The sequence below is a fragment of the Molossus molossus genome, unplaced genomic scaffold (assembly GCF_014108415.1).
Source record: "Molossus molossus isolate mMolMol1 unplaced genomic scaffold, mMolMol1.p scaffold_m16_p_1, whole genome shotgun sequence".
NCBI lineage: Eukaryota > Metazoa > Chordata > Mammalia > Chiroptera > Molossidae > Molossus > Molossus molossus.
In genome coordinates this window covers 96,475,573-96,495,332 of record NW_023425344.1, presented here as the reverse complement: position 1 = coordinate 96,495,332, position 19,760 = coordinate 96,475,573, and the positions used below count along the sequence as shown (strand labels likewise).

The following is a 19,760-nucleotide window of genomic DNA, read 5'->3' as shown; positions in this document are numbered from 1 at the left end:
CCTAACTTCCTGTTTTTTCCCTAAGTTAGTTAGGTACTGATTCTAATGGCATTGAAACATCTTATTCTGTGGTACAATCAATACATGGGGAATTGGCTGCTATGTGAACACGTTTTAAAATAATACTTTCAAAACAACTCACTATCCTGTATGTTTATGCCTCTATGCTATATTAGTGAATGTAAATAAAGTCCTGTAGAATAACTGTTTTGTGTAGGTGAAACTAAGTATATATAAGCTCTAGTATAGTCTCGGAGTATAGTGGTAAGTGGTTCCATTAACTATTCTATTATGGGCACATGACTCCAAGATTTAAATGCATATGTTATGTAATAATTCAATTAACCTTATCTTATAAATGCAAGACGATGAATAACTAACCATATTTAAATGTGATTAAGGTAATTTCAGGTACTGAAAAAAAGTTTAATCTGAAATCTTGATGGTTCATTTGAAAATAATTTTATGATGAAACCTTTTACTTTTACTATATATAATAGAACAGGAAGAGAAATGTATTGTGTTATAAATAATTATTGTTACCAAATCTGTTTGAAGGATGCCCCTGAATAAGGGGAAACATGATGAATAACAAGGAATACAGTGTGGATTTTGGCAATATCATATTCTCTTAACCTTAACTATAAGTTTCCCTCGTCTCATAAAAGATACTGATATTTGGAACAACACTGTCTAATATATTGAGTTACTGGGTTTGGTTCTGTGAAGATTTTGCCTGGTCTATTTGTTTATCTTAATAGTTACTAATTTAATTGTCTGGTTAACAAAGCAAAATGATGGTTATTCACCCTTTTATAAGGACAAATTGTCTTACTCTTATAGATTTTTTTAAACATATTTGCCTCCAAGGCTGACTGAACAAACACCCTTTTCATATGCTAACATGTGCTAAGAAGGTTGCTTAGATAGGAAAGTAATTATATATATTCTCTAAATCAACTATCTGGTTAAATGTAGAAATAACTTTACATGATATTCTAATTGAGTATATATCATTAATGTGTATTGAACATGTCATCTACACACATTCATGCTTTATGCACATAATCAATGTATGAGCAGATCTTGATATTACAGTGGTGGCTGTTGTAAGATACATGTCTATTGAGTCCTGGTATAAACTTAGAGTACCATGTTTGATATATCTGTCACTAGAAAAGTAGACATTCTGCTACCTCACCTTTCTAGCTCAAGGCAAATTTGGGTATAACTCTTCTTAAGAGCATACTCATTTCTAACAAATGTGATTTTATCTGGGAAGGGTGATTTGTTTGGTGAGAACTTAGCACAAACTGTTATTTCCTATTGACTTGTGATTTTTTTGTTGTTGGATAGAGTTGGGTAAATGTGTGTGGGAGGAGAGGGAAGGGGAGGGGGCGAGGGCTGTGGAAAGGATGGGGGCGGAGGGAAACACCAGACTGTTTGCCAATAGCTTGGATGATGGTGTGAAAAAATATTATCTTCTGCTGTCATCTGTTTCCATGAGAACCTTAAAATAAAGTTTAAAATAAGGAGTTTTGCTTCTGTTTAAACAGCCTCTGCGAGGGAAAGGCCCTATAGACCTCATTACAGTTGATTCCTTAATAGAACTTCAGGATTCTCAGAACCCTTTTCAGTACTGGATAGTTAGTGTGATTGAAAATGTTGGAGGAAGATTACGCCTTCGCTATGTGGGATTGGAGGACACTGAATCCTATGACCAGTGGTTGTTTTACTTGGATTACAGACTTCGACCAGTTGGTTGGTGTCAAGAGAATAAATACAGAATGGACCCACCTTCAGGTAAGGGTTGGGGCTTTTGCTGTTGTGAATTATTTGAGAAAAAAAAATGTATTATTTTTTCTGGTTGTGTCTTTGGAAAATGTATGAGCTCTGTGGTATCTTGTACGTCTGAGTATGTGAATATTAAACATTCTAACTTAAGAATACTTTCTATAGAGAATAAAACTCAATTAATAGTGTTCTACAAGAAGAAAGTCGTGTTGGAGGCTGTGGAGAAGTTGATCTAATTTTTTTGGAATCACTGGTTCAAAAACTGAAAGACAGAAGATTGGGATTTGATTATATTCTCCGTTTTCTTCTGGGAATTTTGATAGTCTTGCAAGGAGCTTTCCAAATCTCCATCTGTCCGTCCATCCATCCATCCATCCATCCATCCATCCATCCATCCATCCATCCATCTATCCATCCATCCACTCATCCATTGATCTATCTGTCTGAATACCCCAACCAAATGTTTATAATTGTATACTCTGTTCTGACCTGGAAATAATGAAGAGAAAAAAAATCACCATGTGTTTTTCCTGATACAGTTTATCAAATATTTTAATTAGCTTTGAATGCACTGCCAAGTGACTTTCTCTAGACTTAATTGAATAGAATAGTACATTATGCTTTCTGACATACCTAACTGGGTAGTAATCTCAGTGTTTACAAATAATAATTCTTGAATGTTTGCCATGTGACAGGTGATTTTACATCTGCTATGTTGCTTATTTTGATTCCAAAAATGTGCTACATGCTTGTTGTGACTATTTCCTTTTACAACAGAGACCATTGAGACTGGGTTTAAGCTACTTGTCCAAGGTCACCCAGCTTGTAGTGGGGATGCACTGTAATTAAATCGCAGGTCCCTTGCCCCTTACTGACCTCACCAAATGTTGGATGGGTAACCTTGGAACAAATTGTTGGATTCTCATGGAATTAAGAATGCCAAGAAAGAAATAGGCATTTCTTCTAGAAATGCTGATCTTCATTCTGGTGAATTTTGCAGGTACACTGGAAGCAAAGACCTGGCTCTTTGCTATATTGAAGTTGCCAGAGATTTTCCTCCCGTATTAGTTGTCACTGGTAGACTTGAGCAAATGAAGCTGAGGAGTTCCATTTCCTTTTTCTGTCACTCAGGGGCTTAAATTGAAAAAAAATTCCTGGTTCTATATCTCATGAGTTTGCATTTGTGTTGAATCTGACAGGCGTATAGACATGTAACATGGTATTTTATGAGTGTTATTGTTGTCAGCGTTTTGAGAAGCAGCCAAGAAATCCATTGATACCCTGAGTAATTTCGGACTTTGATGACAAACAAAGGGCTTGTCGGCTTCTGAGGAGAGATCTAAGCTCCCGTTTGCCTTGGGAGTCATAACGCTGCAGGAGAAATTTACTTTGTGTGGAGAGCGGGGTGTATAAATCTGAGCTTGGTATCTAATTGCTTTATAAATTTTAGAGGAAAAATATATTTGCCAGTGTAAAAATTTATAGCAAAGCAGAGGATTAGTAGTAGCTTCTCCGAATCTCCGAAACGCTCCTCTCCCGTGAAATCGTGGGATTTGTACTCTAAGCGAGAATGGAAAGTGTCAAGGTAGAAACTTAGGAAAGATTTGCCTATGAGACAGCTCGCCTCTTCTACATAATTTGATGTCTTTGTAAGATAAGAATAAATTGTGTTTATTTGCCTTAGTAATTTTCTGTACAGGAGTTACCCTTTTCACAGGAGAGTTTGTATGAGTCCTTAAGACTTTGGGAAAGGCATTCCTTATCAAGAAGTTGTTTTCCCAGCATTTAAGTTGTCAGCAAGAAAGGTTATGTATGCAAAAAAGAAAACAAAAGGCAAAAGGACACTCAAAATGTGACTTTTAGTTCTTCAAATGCAGTAGTTACAAGATGAAAACTGGATTCTGTTACCTTCTTCAGCAGAACCGTACCCCCGGGAGGCAGTTATGTCCCATGTCTTACACGTGGGATCAGACCCCATCTTCTGGATTTGTGGAAATTCATTTCAAGGCCCTGGGTGACTTGTAAAACTTATATGGTAGCTCTGTTTCCTTAACTGAAATATAGATGGGAATAAAATTTCAGACTTGCATAGAAAGTAATAGACTACCTTTTAAAAAATTCCCAACACCCTTAAATAAATGAAAAGTGACCAGCGTTAACTGGTGGTGAGCAGTCGAGTTGGGAAGGGGGTGGGGGAGGGGAGGTATCCTTTGAGATAAGCCCTGGCGAGTTCTCCCTGCTCTCGATGCCCTCTTTGCTGTGCACCCACTACCACCACCACCACTGCTAAAAATAAACATCGCTTTTCCTTTAGTTTCACTTATTCTTTCTACTTTTTAAAAGGCACAATATTCCTCAACTGCTCAGAGCAAGTAGAGGTAATACAAATAGGTAATAGAAGTAGCTAGGAAGATAGTCTTCAAAATTTGAGGAAGAGGTGCTGGGTTTTACACTGTCCCAGTGAGAGACCTATAGTCACCGTGCCTGTTTTTCCTGCCCCGAATCAGAGGCGATAGCTTGGGGTGGGAAGACAGAAAGAGGGAAAGAAGCCACCCCACTTCACTCACACACATGACTGTCACTCAGTGCACGGCTGTCACTCAATGCACGGCTGTCACTCACAAACATGGCTGTCACTCAGTGCATGGCTGTCACTCACACAGCTCTCACTCACACATGCTGTCAAGGTGTCATGCAGGTGCCAAAGGAGTAGGCAGAATCCAGCCTCTGTGAACAAAGGGTAAAGGAAGAGAAAATGGTAAAATGCAAACAGTCATGGAAGGGGCGGTAGCTGCCTAAGGTCCGCGGTGGTTCAGCCTGTACCAGGAGAGGACTGGCAGTCCTGGAAGGGCCTTTTCTCCCAGCCGAACGGAAGGCAAACTGTGGAGCTTCTCCAGCCTTGTACCCACAACACGCTCCACTCATTTTTTTCCAGCCATTGGTCCTCTGTTCCATGGCCTTAAGCATGTCCCCTTTTGGAGTGCTGTTGGTGTGGCCCACACCTTCACTTCATTCAGACCATGAGAGGATTTTACCACTCACTCTGACTGCCAGTTGGTGCCTTCTACACTGCTATCTCCCCATATCTGGCACATAGTAAGTGCTCAGGAAATATTTGACTGATATGAATTGACCGAATAAAATGTCAGGTTTTATCTATAGGGAATAAAGGAACCAGCCAAGTCCACCTTCTAGGGGCCAAAATAATTGACAGGCCTTTGGAAAGGAATTTGGAGGGGAGGGCTCAGAGTGAAGAGCCCCCCTCCCCCCAATGATGAGGGCTATGTTAGGGGAGCTCTTGAAAACAGGATAGGAGCAAGTAGTGGTGCTCTTTGTTGATGTGATCTCTTGTTTACGTCCTAAGACATATGAGATGCACAGGAACATGGTCTGTGAGGACCATGAAAGTCTGTTCTTTTAAAAGGGTCCACATGAGATTCAAGCTAGAGAAACCTGGCAAAGTAGAAAGAACATGGACTTGGAGTCAGGATCCAAGTTAGCTTTTCCTTTTGCTTCTGTCGCTAGCTACAGGGCCCCTGGGCAAGTGACTCTATTTCTTTGAGCCTCAGTTTCCTTATCTGCAAAATGGGGATAAGTATATGTCTGTTGTCCTGCTGAGTGTTATAGGTACCCTAAGTGACTGGCATTTTCTAGGTATTCTACCTGCAACCAGGGAATTGTGGTTCTATTTGGTTCTTTAAGAAATTTAAATCAATGAGATCAGGTCATTTGGGGACCCCACATGTTTTCATATTTTTTTCTTCAAAATCTTTATGTGAACCTTTAGAAACTTTTTTCTTTCTTATTTTAGATAGATCTTGGAGTCAGCAAGTTTCTGCATCTAAGTTAAATCTTTCCTGTCTGAACTTTTTCTTAGTCCAAAAAGAGCTGTTGTTTTCTGTATTAGTCAACCCTGGCTGCCATAACAAAATACCATAGACTGGTGGCTTAAACAACACAAATGATTTTCTCCTAGTTCTGGAGAATGGAAGTCAAAGATTAGGGTGTTAGCACGGTTAGGTCTGGTGAGGGCTCTCTTCCTGACTGTAGACTGCCTCCTCCTTGCTCTGTTCTCTCTTGGCTTCTTTGTGTGTTTGTACAGGGAAGGTAGGGGAGAAAGAGAGATAATATGACTGGTCCCTTGTTTTAAAGGGCTTTAATCCCATTATGGAGCCCCACTCTTATGACCTCATCTATCCCAATTTTCTCCCAAAGGCCCCATCTCCAAATACCATCACATTGGTTAGGATTTCAACACATCGATTTTGAGAGGACATAGACATTTAGTCCATAACACTTCCCAGTGTGTTCCCATAACACAACCCTGGATTATTCTTCCCTCACTGGTCAGAACCAGGTGGAGAAGGAAGGAGGGGAGGTTTTAGGGTATGTGAAAGAAAGGCATCACCCCTCAAGGCCTTCATTCCTCTGAGGCTGTGAGGTGACAATTCTGTGCCTACCGGCCTCCTGCAGCACTTACTGCGAATCAGCCTGCCGAACGCAAAGGGAGCTCACCTCATTCCCACGTAGTCTTCTAGTTAAAGATGAATCAGAACAGATTTTAATTGCTTATGACTTCCCCACAAACAGAAACTGACATGATACACTCTATTAAATTACCTGCACCACGATCATTTTAAGAAAATGTTTTATGTTCTTTTAATGGTGCGATTTATTGTCCATAAACTTGTCAGTGTAACCACGTGCCTCTTGGCTAATGAAAGGCACACGTGGAATATTGTTCTCTGCTTATTGAAACCACTAGGTGTTTAGCTTTTGCAGGTGGTTGAGCATACTGACAGCACTGAAGTTGATTTTCACCCTTTGAGAGAACAAGTGTGCCTTCCATGGGGTTAAATTCTATGTTAGGATTCACTGTCCTCAGAAAGAAGACAAAGAATACGGTTGTAGGACAGAGACTGAAATCGTGCAGAACTTGCGTGTTTTTGTCCAGGCGGTCTGCTATAACAGACCGCCACAGATTATGTAGCTCATAAGCAACACTTATTTCTCCCAGTCCTGGAGGTTGGAAGGCCAAGAACAAGTAACTGGGAGATCTGGTGTCTGGTAAGGCCCTGTTCCCTGGTTCATGGTTGGCTATCTTCTCTTTGTGTCCTCACATCATAGAAGGGGTTAGGGAGCTCTCTGTTTTGTTTTGTTTTGTTTTTTGTTGTTGTTATTGTCATTTTTTAATAAGGGCACTAATCCCACCATGAGGGCTCCACCTTCCTGACCTGATACCTTCCAAAGGCTCCATCTCTGAGTAGCATTACTTTGGAGGTTAAGATTTCAACATAGGGATTTGGGGGTGGGTGCAAGCATTCAGTTCATTGCACTGGGTTTCTTGTTATGTTTGTCTCTGGTTTGGTGGGAGAGACACGGCATCAGGCGACTGAGGGCTCTCAGCTTTCTGGGTGACTTGGTGAGTGTCTGGGCATCATCTCCCTCAGTTCTGGTACTTGAGCTGTAACCCAGGCCATTTTGGGTTTTCATTGTTCCAACACTGAGTCATTTTTTTTAACCATTCTTCTTTTACCCTCTTCTCTGTCTTTCTCCCCCACCCTCAGAGACCCCAGTGATAGACTGTAGGAGCTCAGAGCATCAACGCAGTTGGCCTCTTCCACCCTTTTTCACACCCTTTTTGTGTGCAGACTTTTCCTTTGGTCTTGTCTTTGGAAATCGCCATCCTTTCCTGTAATTTGCTTCTCCTTTTACTACCTGACTAAGTGGAACTCCCTATCTGTTCGCTTTCCGATCCCTGGAAAAGCAAACTTGTTCTTGTCTCCTCAGGAGGTCCAGGCTTTTGCTCGTTGGGAACCTGTGTGCCCTACTGAATGGTTGCACATAGTGTCTTCTGGCCTTTGTCCTCCAGAGACCTCAGAATTGCTCCCTCTTCACTGAGATTTTGATGGCCATGCACTTGAGCTGAACCACTGGCGCCCTCCAAGGGATCCTTCCACCTCTCATGGGACTATTTATGGGTCTCTGTGACCTCCTCACTTTTCCTCCTTTGTGGGACCCTGTGCTAAGCAATTTCTCACACAACAACCCCTTCTCACCTGGGAGGTTGGAGGAATCATTACTGATTCTCTCTAGAGGTATTATGGGGGCCCCACTGTGTTCCCCCAAATATGTTAGATACTCCTAAGAAGAATCGCATTCTATTTTTGTTCTGACATAGAAATGCCAAATTGGGGGGGGGGGGAATTCTCAGAGGTAGAAGACTATAAATGAAATGTTAAAAAGGATTCTAAATGATATACACAACGGAGCCTCGTTAGTCATTAACACCCTTTGTGTGCCTCTGTGTACCTGACAGGGCGTAGATGACTTGGCTGGTTCTGACAGCATCTTTGCCTACCATGATCATGGTCATCTGCAAAGACTAAATAAACTGCTAAGGGGCTTCACGCTCAAGGTGCATTCAGAAGCAATGAACATCAAAATATATGGCTCCATGCTAAAATTCAGACATGCAAGAAATTAAAAATATAGCCCCAGAGGTTTAATGTTGCCTTTTAACTGTACTTAGATTCATATTCACATCCTAACTGTCTGTCTGAGGTAGCCGGGGTTGATATAGGGAAGATATAAACATATCTACTTCAAGTGAGTGCTTCTGCAAATCTTGTTTTGATAAGGTCTTAAATCTGTTGAGATCAGATCATAAAATTCCCCCGCAGTTTCAGCAATCGCTGAACAACAAACGGGCCCAACCAATTTTTTTCTTTTAAATTTTGCATTCAGACAGTGTAACCTCCTTCCGTAGATCCCCCCCCCCCCCCCCCGGCCTGGGGAGGACGGGCAGCATGTGGTGTGTTAGCAACATTTCAAGTGTAAATATTAAACTTGGTTGGTAAATTTTAATTTACCTTTTAATAATTTTCTGACTTACACAGACTATTTTTAGCATATGAGAGCTTGGAGATTTAGTGAAAAATATGCTGTAATAACTGAAAATGCCAGGCAAGAGTCGTTTCTAGTTTAGCCATTTATCAGATAATAAGTTCTTCATCAGTGGATATTACTTCCCAGGTAATATACGGAATTTGGGGCAGCGGATGACTGAAAATGTTGCTAATGTGATTTACACCATTAAATTACTTACAGAACGCCAACAGAATGCGGCAAATGTTCCCTGAAGAAGAGCCCTATTAAGTTTATTCTTCATTTCTGAAAGCAGAATCCCACGTTGCTATTTAACTTTAGAAAATCCCTGTAGCAGGTGGCCTTTTATGGCGGGCAGGGTGTGAATTCTTACGGTTGCTGAGCGTACCGGCTTATTATGAAATCCTGGGAAGATTAAATTCAAGAAAGACCTACCCAGTAGAACATTTTAGTTCTTTAACTCTTCTATGGTTTGCTGTTGATACAGAAATCTATCCTTTGAAGATGGCCTCTGAATGGGAATATGCTCTGGAAAAATCCCTTATTGATGCTGCAAAGTTTCCTCTTCCAATGGAAGTATTTAAGGTAAGAATAAACGGGGTAAAGAGTTTCCTGTATCAAATCATTCCCCACAATGTAAAAAGCTAGTTTCTTGGCCAGTTTCCAGGTGACATGTTTAAAATGTTATCTGTTTCGTTTTGCTGTGTTTTGTAATCTTCACAAAGACTCCTATTACAAGACATGAATTCAAGGTTTTTGTTTTTGTTTTTGTTTTTTTGTCACTGTTTTTCTTCATAATGTATTACTGTAGCAATCTCATTTTCACTTACTCCTTACCAAAGAAACAAGAGAAAACAGAGCCAGTCTCTTTTTGGTATTCGTTTGGTAAAAATACTAGAAACTGATGCTTGTCTTGATGGCTCAGTTTCCTGAGTGGCTTGAGAACCTTGTCTGAGCACCTGTTGGACGGCAGACCTGCTTCTGGGCGCTAAGAGAATGTGAAGGGAAGGTACCGCGACAGACATGGAGAGTCAGGCCCTCAGCGCTTTTGAAATCACGCGTGAGGCTCATGTGAAGCAGAATATTGAGTTCTGGGCAGGAATGGTCTTTTCAGGTCAGAGGAAATCATAAAACAAACAAGCTCTTCTTATTTGGAACTTGAATACATGGGGACGCCGTGCCGTGTTCTCCGCTCGGACACTACGTGGGGTGGTAGAGCCCCGACATCAGCCTGCTTCTCAGTGCCGAGAGTGCGCATTTCTGCGGTGCGGGCGTTTCGTGTGGAAAATGAAATTAAAAGGTGTTGTGGGTACCACACGCAGCAAGAGTTCGAGGCCCGGGCTGGCACCCTGAATCTTATTTATCCCGAAGTCCTCGCTCAGGGTTTTAACCCGTCACGGCAGATCCCGAGAAGGTGCTCAGCACCTTTCCTGTTGGTGTCGTGAGACTCGCGAAGACTTCTTTTGAAACGAATTATGTAATTGTGTTCTACGGTTTAATTGAGTGATGACCTTCACAGTCTTTTGAGCCCACTGTACTGGAGGAACAGTATACATATGATGTTGTTAGCAATAGTGATCACTGACAATGAACCTTATCTTGGGCTTTTTTCCTTTTTGCTGACTGACCAAACACTTATTTCTCTCTCCTTCCCACTTTCCCTCCTCCCTTCCTCCCTTTTCTGATAATATCCTCCCCCTGCAGAAGATGATCATAATAAAGGAAAACAGCATTTACTCTTTGTCTAACCTTTCTGGCTTCCCTGCCTCGTCTCAACCCAGCCGACCCTCAGGACTCCCTTGACCTCCATGGCTGATATCCACTCTCTTTGCAGTGGCCTTAGGACCATTTTAAATGTGCTAATCTGATCCTGACCCTCATCCTTGAAAAAAACAGATTTTATTTGGTAACACAGTGTACAGATGTGAGAAGTTTAAAGAGCAGTGTAATGAAAACACAGACACCCACCCTCCAGCATCTCTCAGGAGGTGGCGGGTGCCTGGGAGCCGGCTCCTGCCCCTCCCCCACCCTCTCTGCTGGCTCCCCCAGGTCACCTCACCCCACCTTTTGTGTTCATCATTCCCTTGCTTCCCTTTGTAGTGTTACCACCCGTGTATGTTTTCCTAAGTGTGATATTATTTACTTTTGACAAAATAGGAAGCAAGCCCAACGCTAACTGTTTCAGGAGAGGTCGCTTTCCTGCCCTTTGGAGGAAAAGGCGGCTGGACCGTGTCTGGGTCATCAGCTGGCTTCACTGTTTTTACCTCAGAGTGTAGAAGAGGTACAGTCATGAGCTGATCTTAAGAAAAATAGGTCTCTTACTCCGGTCATCTGCCAAAGTTGTAGCATGAACTCCAGGTTCTGTTTGAGAATACGGACAGGAGTCAGCTGGCTTATGTTTTCTGCTTTTATGTCTTACCCCAGTTCCAGGAACAGGCCCCGCACTGCTGTGCAGTGGAATGAACGTTCTCGTCCACTCCGGGGAGCTGGGCCCGGAGCTGGGACCCGGGGCTCGTTTAGTGTGTGGTCAGAACGAACCAGATGGTAATAGTCTTGGTCAGTCTGGCGCTCGATCTGCAGGTTCCAAAGTCGATAAAACCTGCCAAGCCATCCTAGTGATGTCGCCTGCAGCATTTCTTCTCACTTCGAGGAGTGGCGCTGTCCTGCCTCCCTGGTGGTTTGCTTGGGTACAGAATTCTAGGTTAGAACGTGGATGGATTCCTCTCATTTTTTTCTTTCCTGCTCTGGAATCTTGTATTCTCTTCCTCCACTGCTCTGAGATTTCACAGTGGGCATCGAGCGTCCTCCAGAACGCTGGTTACTTCTCGTGTCCGCCACTCATGCCTTTGATTTTGGGGTATTTTTTCTACAAACAACGTCTTCCACCTCTTTTCCGTCTTTTACTTTCTTTATCTGTGACTAGGTGGGTATGGGACTTCTCAACTGGCTTTAAACATTTTGTTCCCCAGGTCAGTTTTCTCTTTCCGCGTGTGTCCTCCGCCGTCAGAAGTTCTCTCGCCTTATCTGCGCCGGCGTGTTTCAGGAGCACGTCCGGCGTGTTTTCTCTGAACGCTCTCGTAGCCGCCCGTCCTCCCGACATGGGAGCATGCGTTTATGTGGTTGGAATGATTGGTTGAAGTTTTCCCCCCGGAATGATTTGTTTTGTCCACTTTGCTCTGGCTTTCTGTCGTTCTTGGTGGAAGCTTTCCTCAGATCCCTGCAAATCCCTGCCTGTCTGCTCTTGGGTAAGAGGGGGATTAGAGAGCTGTGGGCCGGCTAGTCACTGAAGGTCACCTTAGAGGGCTACTTTGTGTGGCGGTGTTTCTTCTTTTAATTGACTTTTCAGGGGGAGATTTTCAACGTCCGGCCTGGGGTTCGAGGTCCGGCTGCCAGTGTCCTGAGTGGAGAAGAGGGCCCGGGATTTCTGCACTGAGTGTGCACATGCTGAACCCACAGGCCAGGGACCGTCTGCTTCATCCTCTCCAGAGGAGGTGGGGAGGTCAGTGGCCTTACAGAGTGGGGTCGGGAAGGGTCCCCAGGGGCCCAGCTGCTTCCCAGAGAGTTCCCAGACTTCTTATTTAGTCACTCCTAGTTACAGACATATTTGGGGTTACGGGCTTCTGAGGAGTCTGCAGTCTCCACTTTTCTGCTGATGGCTTGGGACCTGGCTGTGTTGAACATGTTGAGAGTTACTTCTTGTTCATTTACACTGTAGTTTCCGTACCTTCGTTGTTGTTGAGTGGGTCTGTATCCTTTTCTAATCTCTTCGTTGTAGTTTTGGTTAGAGTTTAGGAAAAGGTGAAATCATTGTGGAATTTTAGTCTGCCTGCTTACCCTGGCACGCCCATTTGGAAAGTCCTGCAGTTTGGACTGTAGGGTGAAGCTCCTTCCTGCTCCCCAGGGGCACTGAGACTGGCGTGACTCACGTGCTGCCCTCCACCACGGTCTTCTTTTTTCTTTTTTACCTTTTTGTTAATCCTCGCCTGGGGGTATTTTTTCATTCATTTTTAGATAGAGAGAAAGGGAGGGGGGTGGGGCAGAGAGAGAGAGAGAGAGAGACATCGATATGAGAGAGACACATCGATTGGTTGCCTCACACACAAGCCCGACCAGGACCAGGGTTCAAACCTGTAACCCAGGTACAGGTTTAATGGATAAGTACATTTTTAATTAAAAATATACTAGGATTGTTAATGTGTATGCCTTTTGAGTCTTAGTATTCATAGTTGGAAATAAGTCTGTACATCCAATTAATCTACATTAGCTTAAAATGTTTTAATGCAGGGAGTTCAATACACATGTCCATTCAAGACTTAGTTTATTTATTTGGTAAATATTTGCTGACCCAAGACCCTTTGGTCTGCAGGCTGACACTCTAACCACTGAGCCAAACCGGCCAGAGCCTGACAGTTTTCTGTTGCTAGTTTGTTCTGTGTCCGCCCTGGTGGGCTGGGCTGCCCACACACTGGCCTTTGTCTGTTCTTCTGATGCCCTTTGTACCTGTACTGTTCTTCCTGTTAAATCCCTACTCATCCTGCAACTGCAAATGTAAATTCTCTAAGAGTTCTTCCTGGACCCCTGGCCTCAGGCCCCATCCGAGTTGAGAGGGAGCTCCCCGGGGTGCCCTCTGCTGTGCCGCACCCCCCAGGGTGTGCTTGTACTTAGTCCCTTGTGTAATATCCATCTCCTTTTGCCCAACTTCGAAGCTCTAAGAAGGTAAGGGCCATATCTTTTTTGTTCATTGTTGAATCATTAAACCGAACATAACTGCTTGGCTGCAGTAGTATTACTCAGCAAATATTTGCCAAATAAATGAACTAACTCTTGAATGGACATGTGTATTGAACTCCTTGAATTAAAACATTTTAAGCTAATGTAGATTAATTGGATGTGCAGACTTATTTCCAACTATGAATACTAAGACTCAAAAGGCATACACATTAACAATCCTAGTATATTTTTAATTAAAAATGTACTTATTCATTAAACATTTATTGAACAGATACTGCTCTGCAAGACTGATGACCGGACTCCACGGTCTAATAGCCTGTTTACATATTCCAAGACACAGTTACTTTCTTTCCTTACTTTACAGTCTTTCTATTAGAATTTAGAACAATCTGTTGATGGAGTACCTGAGAACTATCGCCATAATCAGTATTTTGTTCATAATTGATAGTGCTATCACGAAGACTTGGTACTTAATAAATAAAAAATTGGTTGTATTGAAAATTATTATTTTTTTTAAAGCATGTGAGGTACTTTTATAAGTACTTTCTCTTATTTCCATTTGATGGAAAAGAAATGAGCAGCTTTACTTTTAAAACTTACTTTATATGGACTAAACATTTTGTTGTGGGATCATGGACTAAACATTTTGTTGTGGGATCATGGACTAAACATTTCGTTTTGGGATCATGGACTAAACATTTCGTTTTGGGATCATGGACTAAACATTTTGTTTTGGGATCATGAGAACAATCACCGGATTGATTTCCCAAGGCTGTTATAATAATTGCCACAAACTGCATGAGTTAAAACAAAGGAAATTTATTCTGTCATAGTTTTGGAGGTGAGAAGTCAAAATGAAGGTGTCGGGAGGGCCCTGCTTCCCCTGAAGGCTGAGGGGGAGACTCTCCCCTGCGTCTGTCCTGGCTTCTGGTGGTCACCTGCAGTCCCCAGCATCTCTGGGGTGTGACTACTAACTCTAAGCTCTGCCTTTATGTTCTAATGGCCTCTGTGTGTCTGCCCAAATTTACCTGTACTGTGTGGACACCAGTCATTTGATTCGGGCCCATAGTAATGCAGTAGGACCACAGTTTAACTTGACTACATCTGCAAAGACCCATTTGGGTCACACTCCTGGTTTTGGGTGGCTATGAATTGTTTTTTACTCAGATAAAGCAGCAGGGAGAGAGATGGCTATGAATTTTTAGGGGATACCATTCAACCCAGTGCAACCATTTTTCATGTATGTGCAGTAGTTTAAAAAAACCATAACATAGTATTCTCTACTGAGTTATTCTACTTACACAGCTAATTAAGTTCAGAGAAATTGCATTGGGGGCATAGGACGAGGTTCAAACTATCTTAGCAGTTTTTCACTTCATAAAAACTAGAGAAATTTTCTGTCACTCTCAAAGTGTTTAGAAGTTTCACCAAGCAGTGTTAGCCAGGGTGCAAAAATAGAACTTACTTATATTTTTTTCTCTATTACTACTGTTTGAGCGTCACTGTTCTCAGCATGCAAACTTATTTTTATTGCTTTCATTTTGGTGAAAGGTATGTATGTTTGGTTTCATCCGAGAATCATCCCAGATCAATGATTTTCAACCAGAGTGCCGCAAGAATTTGTATTTTACTTAAAAAAATTTTTTTATCCTCATCTGAGGACATTTTTGCATTTATCTTCAGATAAAGTGGGAGAGAGAGAGAGGAAAGAAGAGAGAGAGAGAGAGAGAGAGAAACATCCACGTGAGAGAGACACATCGACTGGTCGCCACCCACATGACCCCATCTGGGGTGGGGACAAACTGCAACCGAGGTACACGCCCTTAGCGGAACCGAACCAGGGACTTTTTGTTCTGCGGGCTGACGCTCTAACTGCTGAGCCAAACTGGCCAGGGCTTACATTTTTTTTTTTTTTTTTTATGAGTTTATTTGAGCCAAATGGATGTCATATGCCGGGAATCAAGATCTCAAATGCTCCTTGCAAGAAGGCTTAAAACATGCAATACCTGACTATTTAGTCAGGGGCACTGACCTCTTTCCCTTAGACTGTCAAATAAAAAAACAATCAATGCAATAGCCATTCGGTGTGAATGAACCAAAACTTATACCTTTTTTTTTTTTTGGTCAGATCAGCAAAAAATATATTTTTTGGTGTTCTGCAGAATTTTTGTGATTAGTTTATGTTGCCATGAGATGGAAAAGGTTGAAAGTCGCTAGTCTAGATGCATGTTGTTACAGAAAATTGCCAGTGTTCCACGGTTCTGCGACAAAAGTCAAAGTTAATACAAGCACATTTAACGGACAGAGATGAGCAGTGTTTCAAAGCAGTTCTTTCAAATTATTTTTACACTTTAGATTAAATGGTGTTTTGATGGAATGGATCTCATTGTGCTGCGGTGTTTGTCATTTTGTGGACGGTGTTCACCTGTCTGCATTGGCATCTGTGTATCCATGTAAATGCAATCTGATAGTTAATATCCAGAATTCCCCTTCTATCATGGACTCCAACAGTAATGGTGTCAAAGAAAGCTCAAAATCATTAGTATTTCTGCTGTTTTCACCTGTGACTTGAGAGAACACTTTGGCATTTGGAGACCACATTTTATTGGAGATTCTGACTTCTCTTATTAGGAAAATGCAGATAATCTTCTAAATGTACCTTTAGTTGAAAGATAAGTAATTAATGAAATGGGCACCAAAAAGACTGAAGGGCATAAAAAGTACATTTTATTGAAAAATAATGAAGTCAATATTTTTCCCTGAAAGCCTGCCTCATCATTATTTTCTTGCCTGCTTCATCATTAAGAGACCTAATGAATTGCTAAAACAACTCATATATTAATACTAATTTACTCTTGAAAAACAATAAGTATATAGAGGTGACTGCACCACACGTCAGCATGGTCTCTCCCTGACCATCTTTTTTTACTTCTGTGTAACCTTTGCAAGACCTCATTTGATTGATTATGACACACATGTCCCCCTGTCAAAGTGCAATGCCCCAGTTTCAAAAAAAAAAAAGCTTTTACGTTTGTCTTCATAAAGAACTGCTAGGATGGATTGCTCTGAGTTTATTCCTATCATAAAAAGGAGGGTGTCTGGGGGGGGGGGCATCTGTAACAAAAATTAATTAATTAATTTTTAAAATATAAGGTGACTAACAGGGCTAATGCAGTGTTTTTGCCAGTGACTCTGGTACTGTTTTGGGTTTCTGATTCACTAAGTATTCACTAAGATACAATGCATGGGTTGTGGGGAACTTAGTCAAGTTTTTAAAATAGGGCCAAGGGAGACTCAAAATGAAGAGTCTAGCTGTAATTAATGTAATATTTCGTGAGTCAGACATTCATAAGGCTTCTGTAATTACTGTTACTTTTTATTCCCTGCCGTTCTTGTAAATTGTAATCTGCATTTGTGACCCCACTTGTTAGCAAATGTTACATTTATAGAAGTTTCACTGACAGCTTGTATACACATCTAAAAGATCTACAAATGTGAAACAGCAGTTCCCAATTTGCCAGTTCATTAAAATAAAGTATTTTCCCTTAGAGGAAGACAGATACGTGGCCTGGGGAAACAGGCTCTCCAGCTTGCTTCCCTCACAACCACACCTTGAATTCCAAGGAAAGAACATTATTTGGAAGGCCATTAAAATCCATTATTATCCATAAAAGAAATGAGATTGTGTGAAGTATTTAAAAAATAGACTACTTTATAGAGCAATTTTAGGTTAACAGCAAAATTGGGGGGGGGGATTTCCCACATACCCCCCACCCCCACACATGCACAGCCTCCCTCACTATCAACACCCCCCATTAGAATTGAATCTTTGTTAGAATTGAGGAACCTCCATTGGCATGTTTCACCCAGAGTCCATAGTTGACACTGGGGTCACTCTTGGTGCTGTACATTCTATGGGTTTGGACAAATGTCCAATGACACGTACCCACCATTAAGTATCACACAGAGTAGTTCCACTGCCCTAGAAATGCTCCATGCTTCACCTCTTCATCCTCTGCTCCTCCTATTGTTTGATCTTTCACCTGCCATTTTATAAAAGTTTAAAATCTCCGTGTGTTTGAAATTCCAAGTAAGCTCTATAGAGATTTGCAGTAGGGCGAAGGGTAACGAATTGAGGTCGGAGGCCCGGAACCTCGGCCGTCTCCTCGAAGCCTCTCGCTCACACACCTCTCTGTCCGGGTCCCCAGGTGTACCCCGGGCTGGGGACTTCAGCAGGACTCCTAGGATTCAGGTGTGGTTACACTCACAGTTATAGTTTACCACAGCAAAAGGATGTAAGCAAAGTCAGCAAGGGGAAGCCACGGAGGGTGATCTCTGAAATCCAGAGTCCTCTCCTCGTTGTGTCCCACAGTTGACTCTGAATTCCTGTCTTAATTCCCTGCGACAGCACATGCTAAGTGCTGTCTGCCAGGGACATTCATTAGAGAAGCAGTGCCCAGGCTTTTTACTGGGAGCTGGCCACGTCGGCCCCCTCCACCTCGCGTGTCCCCACATTCCGGACTCCCACAGGAAACTTGGGGTGTTAGTAGAAACAGTCTCGGCACAGTGAGCCACTCTCACACCGAGGAAAGATGTCCTATCAGTGGAGGGCACTGTTCATCAGCCGATTCCCAATGTCAGCCCAGGGCTAACACTGCCCGGCCCAGACCGCCCTCTCTCTGCCGCTGCCTTTGTTTTAGAACTTCCCCGGCTTCTCATCATTACTTCCCTGCCCTGCGTTCTTCAGAGAGCAGCCAGAACGATTCTTTTGAAATAAAATTCAGATCACGGCATTCTTTCATAGGTAACCCCCCGGTAGCACCTCACCCACTCAGGGTTTGCCGCCCGGGGTCCCGCGTGGCGCAGCTCGCTGCCTGCGCTCTGAGCCCACCCGCAGCTCCAGGCCCTCACGTGCTCTGCGTCTCTCCGGCTTCCTGTCGTCCCGCCAACACTCAGGTGCCCCGCAGGCCTTGAAGTAATGCTGTCGGCCTGGCAAGTGACTCCCCTAGTGATTCCATGGCTTCTTTCCTCCCTTTCTTCAGGTCTCCGCTTAAAACAGAGAAATAGGGCTCTCTACCACTGTCTTCCTATCATTATCCCTGCTGCATTTTTTTAAACAGTCAGGTATTGCATTCTATCTATCTATCTATCTATCTATCTATCTATCTATCTATCTATCTATGTAGAATATGTTTTGACTGATTTCAGGTAGAGGAAGGGAGAGGGAGAGCGAGCGAGAGAGAAACATCTATCGATTGCCTCCTGCACGCCCTCTACTGGGGCTTGAGCCCGAAACCCGGGCACGTGCCCTGACTGGGAAGCAAAAGGAAACCTCCTGGTGCACGGGACGATGTTCAACCAACTGAGGCACTCCGGCCGGGCCCCTGATGTACTTTTCTAACAGCATTTATCCCCAGGCATGTTTTGTATTAATTTGCTTTCTTTCTTTGTGGCATCTGATGTGTCTCCCTCGCTGCAGCGTAAGCTCTGTAAGAACAGGAGGTTTGTCTCTATGAGAGCTTCATCCCCAGTGCCCTGGACAGTGCACAGTAGGCACTCAATAACTATTCTTGAGTGGAGTAGAAGACACAAGCGCAAAGATCAACTTGGAAGGAGACCAACTCTGGAGAGGTTGTCAGTGTCACCTCCGTGAAGTAAATCTGTGCATAGTTGTGTGCCTGTGTATAGAGAAGGAAGAGAGGGCTCGGTTCTCACAGCCCATGGATGCACTGCTAAGCTGGCGTTTTCAGAATTAGCGAAAAGTCCCCCAGATCAGTTTGCGGCTATGAAGAGGAAATAGTGGAGAGCACTAAGAAGAATGTTCGCGTTGAATTGAAATTAAGAGAACATCTCAGCCTTAAAAAAGTCCCACGTTTTCTGAGATCCCATGGCTCCTGAACTTGCCATGTCCATCATGTTTGCTTCTTGCTGAAAATGATCCCGGAGTAGACTTAACGTTGTCTCACCTGCGCTGTGTGTCAGGCTGTTTTCTTTCCAAAGTGTCTGGCCCCTGCGCTGTCTCTGGGTCTTTACGGTAATGCACTGTAAGGTGCTGCGGTGTATGTATTATTTCCTCATATGTAATGGAGGCACAGTGAGCTTGAGGAATGAGAACGCTTCCGTTCCGTGGTCGAGCTGGCTCTGAATGACTGGTTCTCCTTCTGGTCGAGCTGGTTTCTCACTCTGTTGCGTTGCCTTTGCTACTGTCACACCCACGTTCCTCGGGTGTGTGTGACTGTGAGTAGATGAGATGTGGTGTGGCAGGGACAACCCGCTGCTTCCAGGTTGTTTCCGTTTTCTTGGAAGCTCAGGAGAGATGTGTTTTTCGATGGGGTGCATCTCTCCAG

At 42.9% G+C, this 19,760-nt stretch overlaps 1 protein-coding gene across 1 annotated transcript in view; it reads left to right on the top strand.

The window, feature by feature from the left end:
• SFMBT2 (Scm like with four mbt domains 2) overlaps positions 1–19,760 on the top strand; it is a 217,274-nt gene that overhangs the window by 105,718 nt on the left and 91,796 nt on the right. The window contains exons 6-7 of the mRNA XM_036276008.1: positions 1,557–1,803; positions 9,170–9,267. Of these exons, the coding sequence (XP_036131901.1) occupies positions 1,557–1,803; positions 9,170–9,267 (345 nt within the window). The remainder of the gene's footprint in view (positions 1–1,556; positions 1,804–9,169; positions 9,268–19,760) is intronic.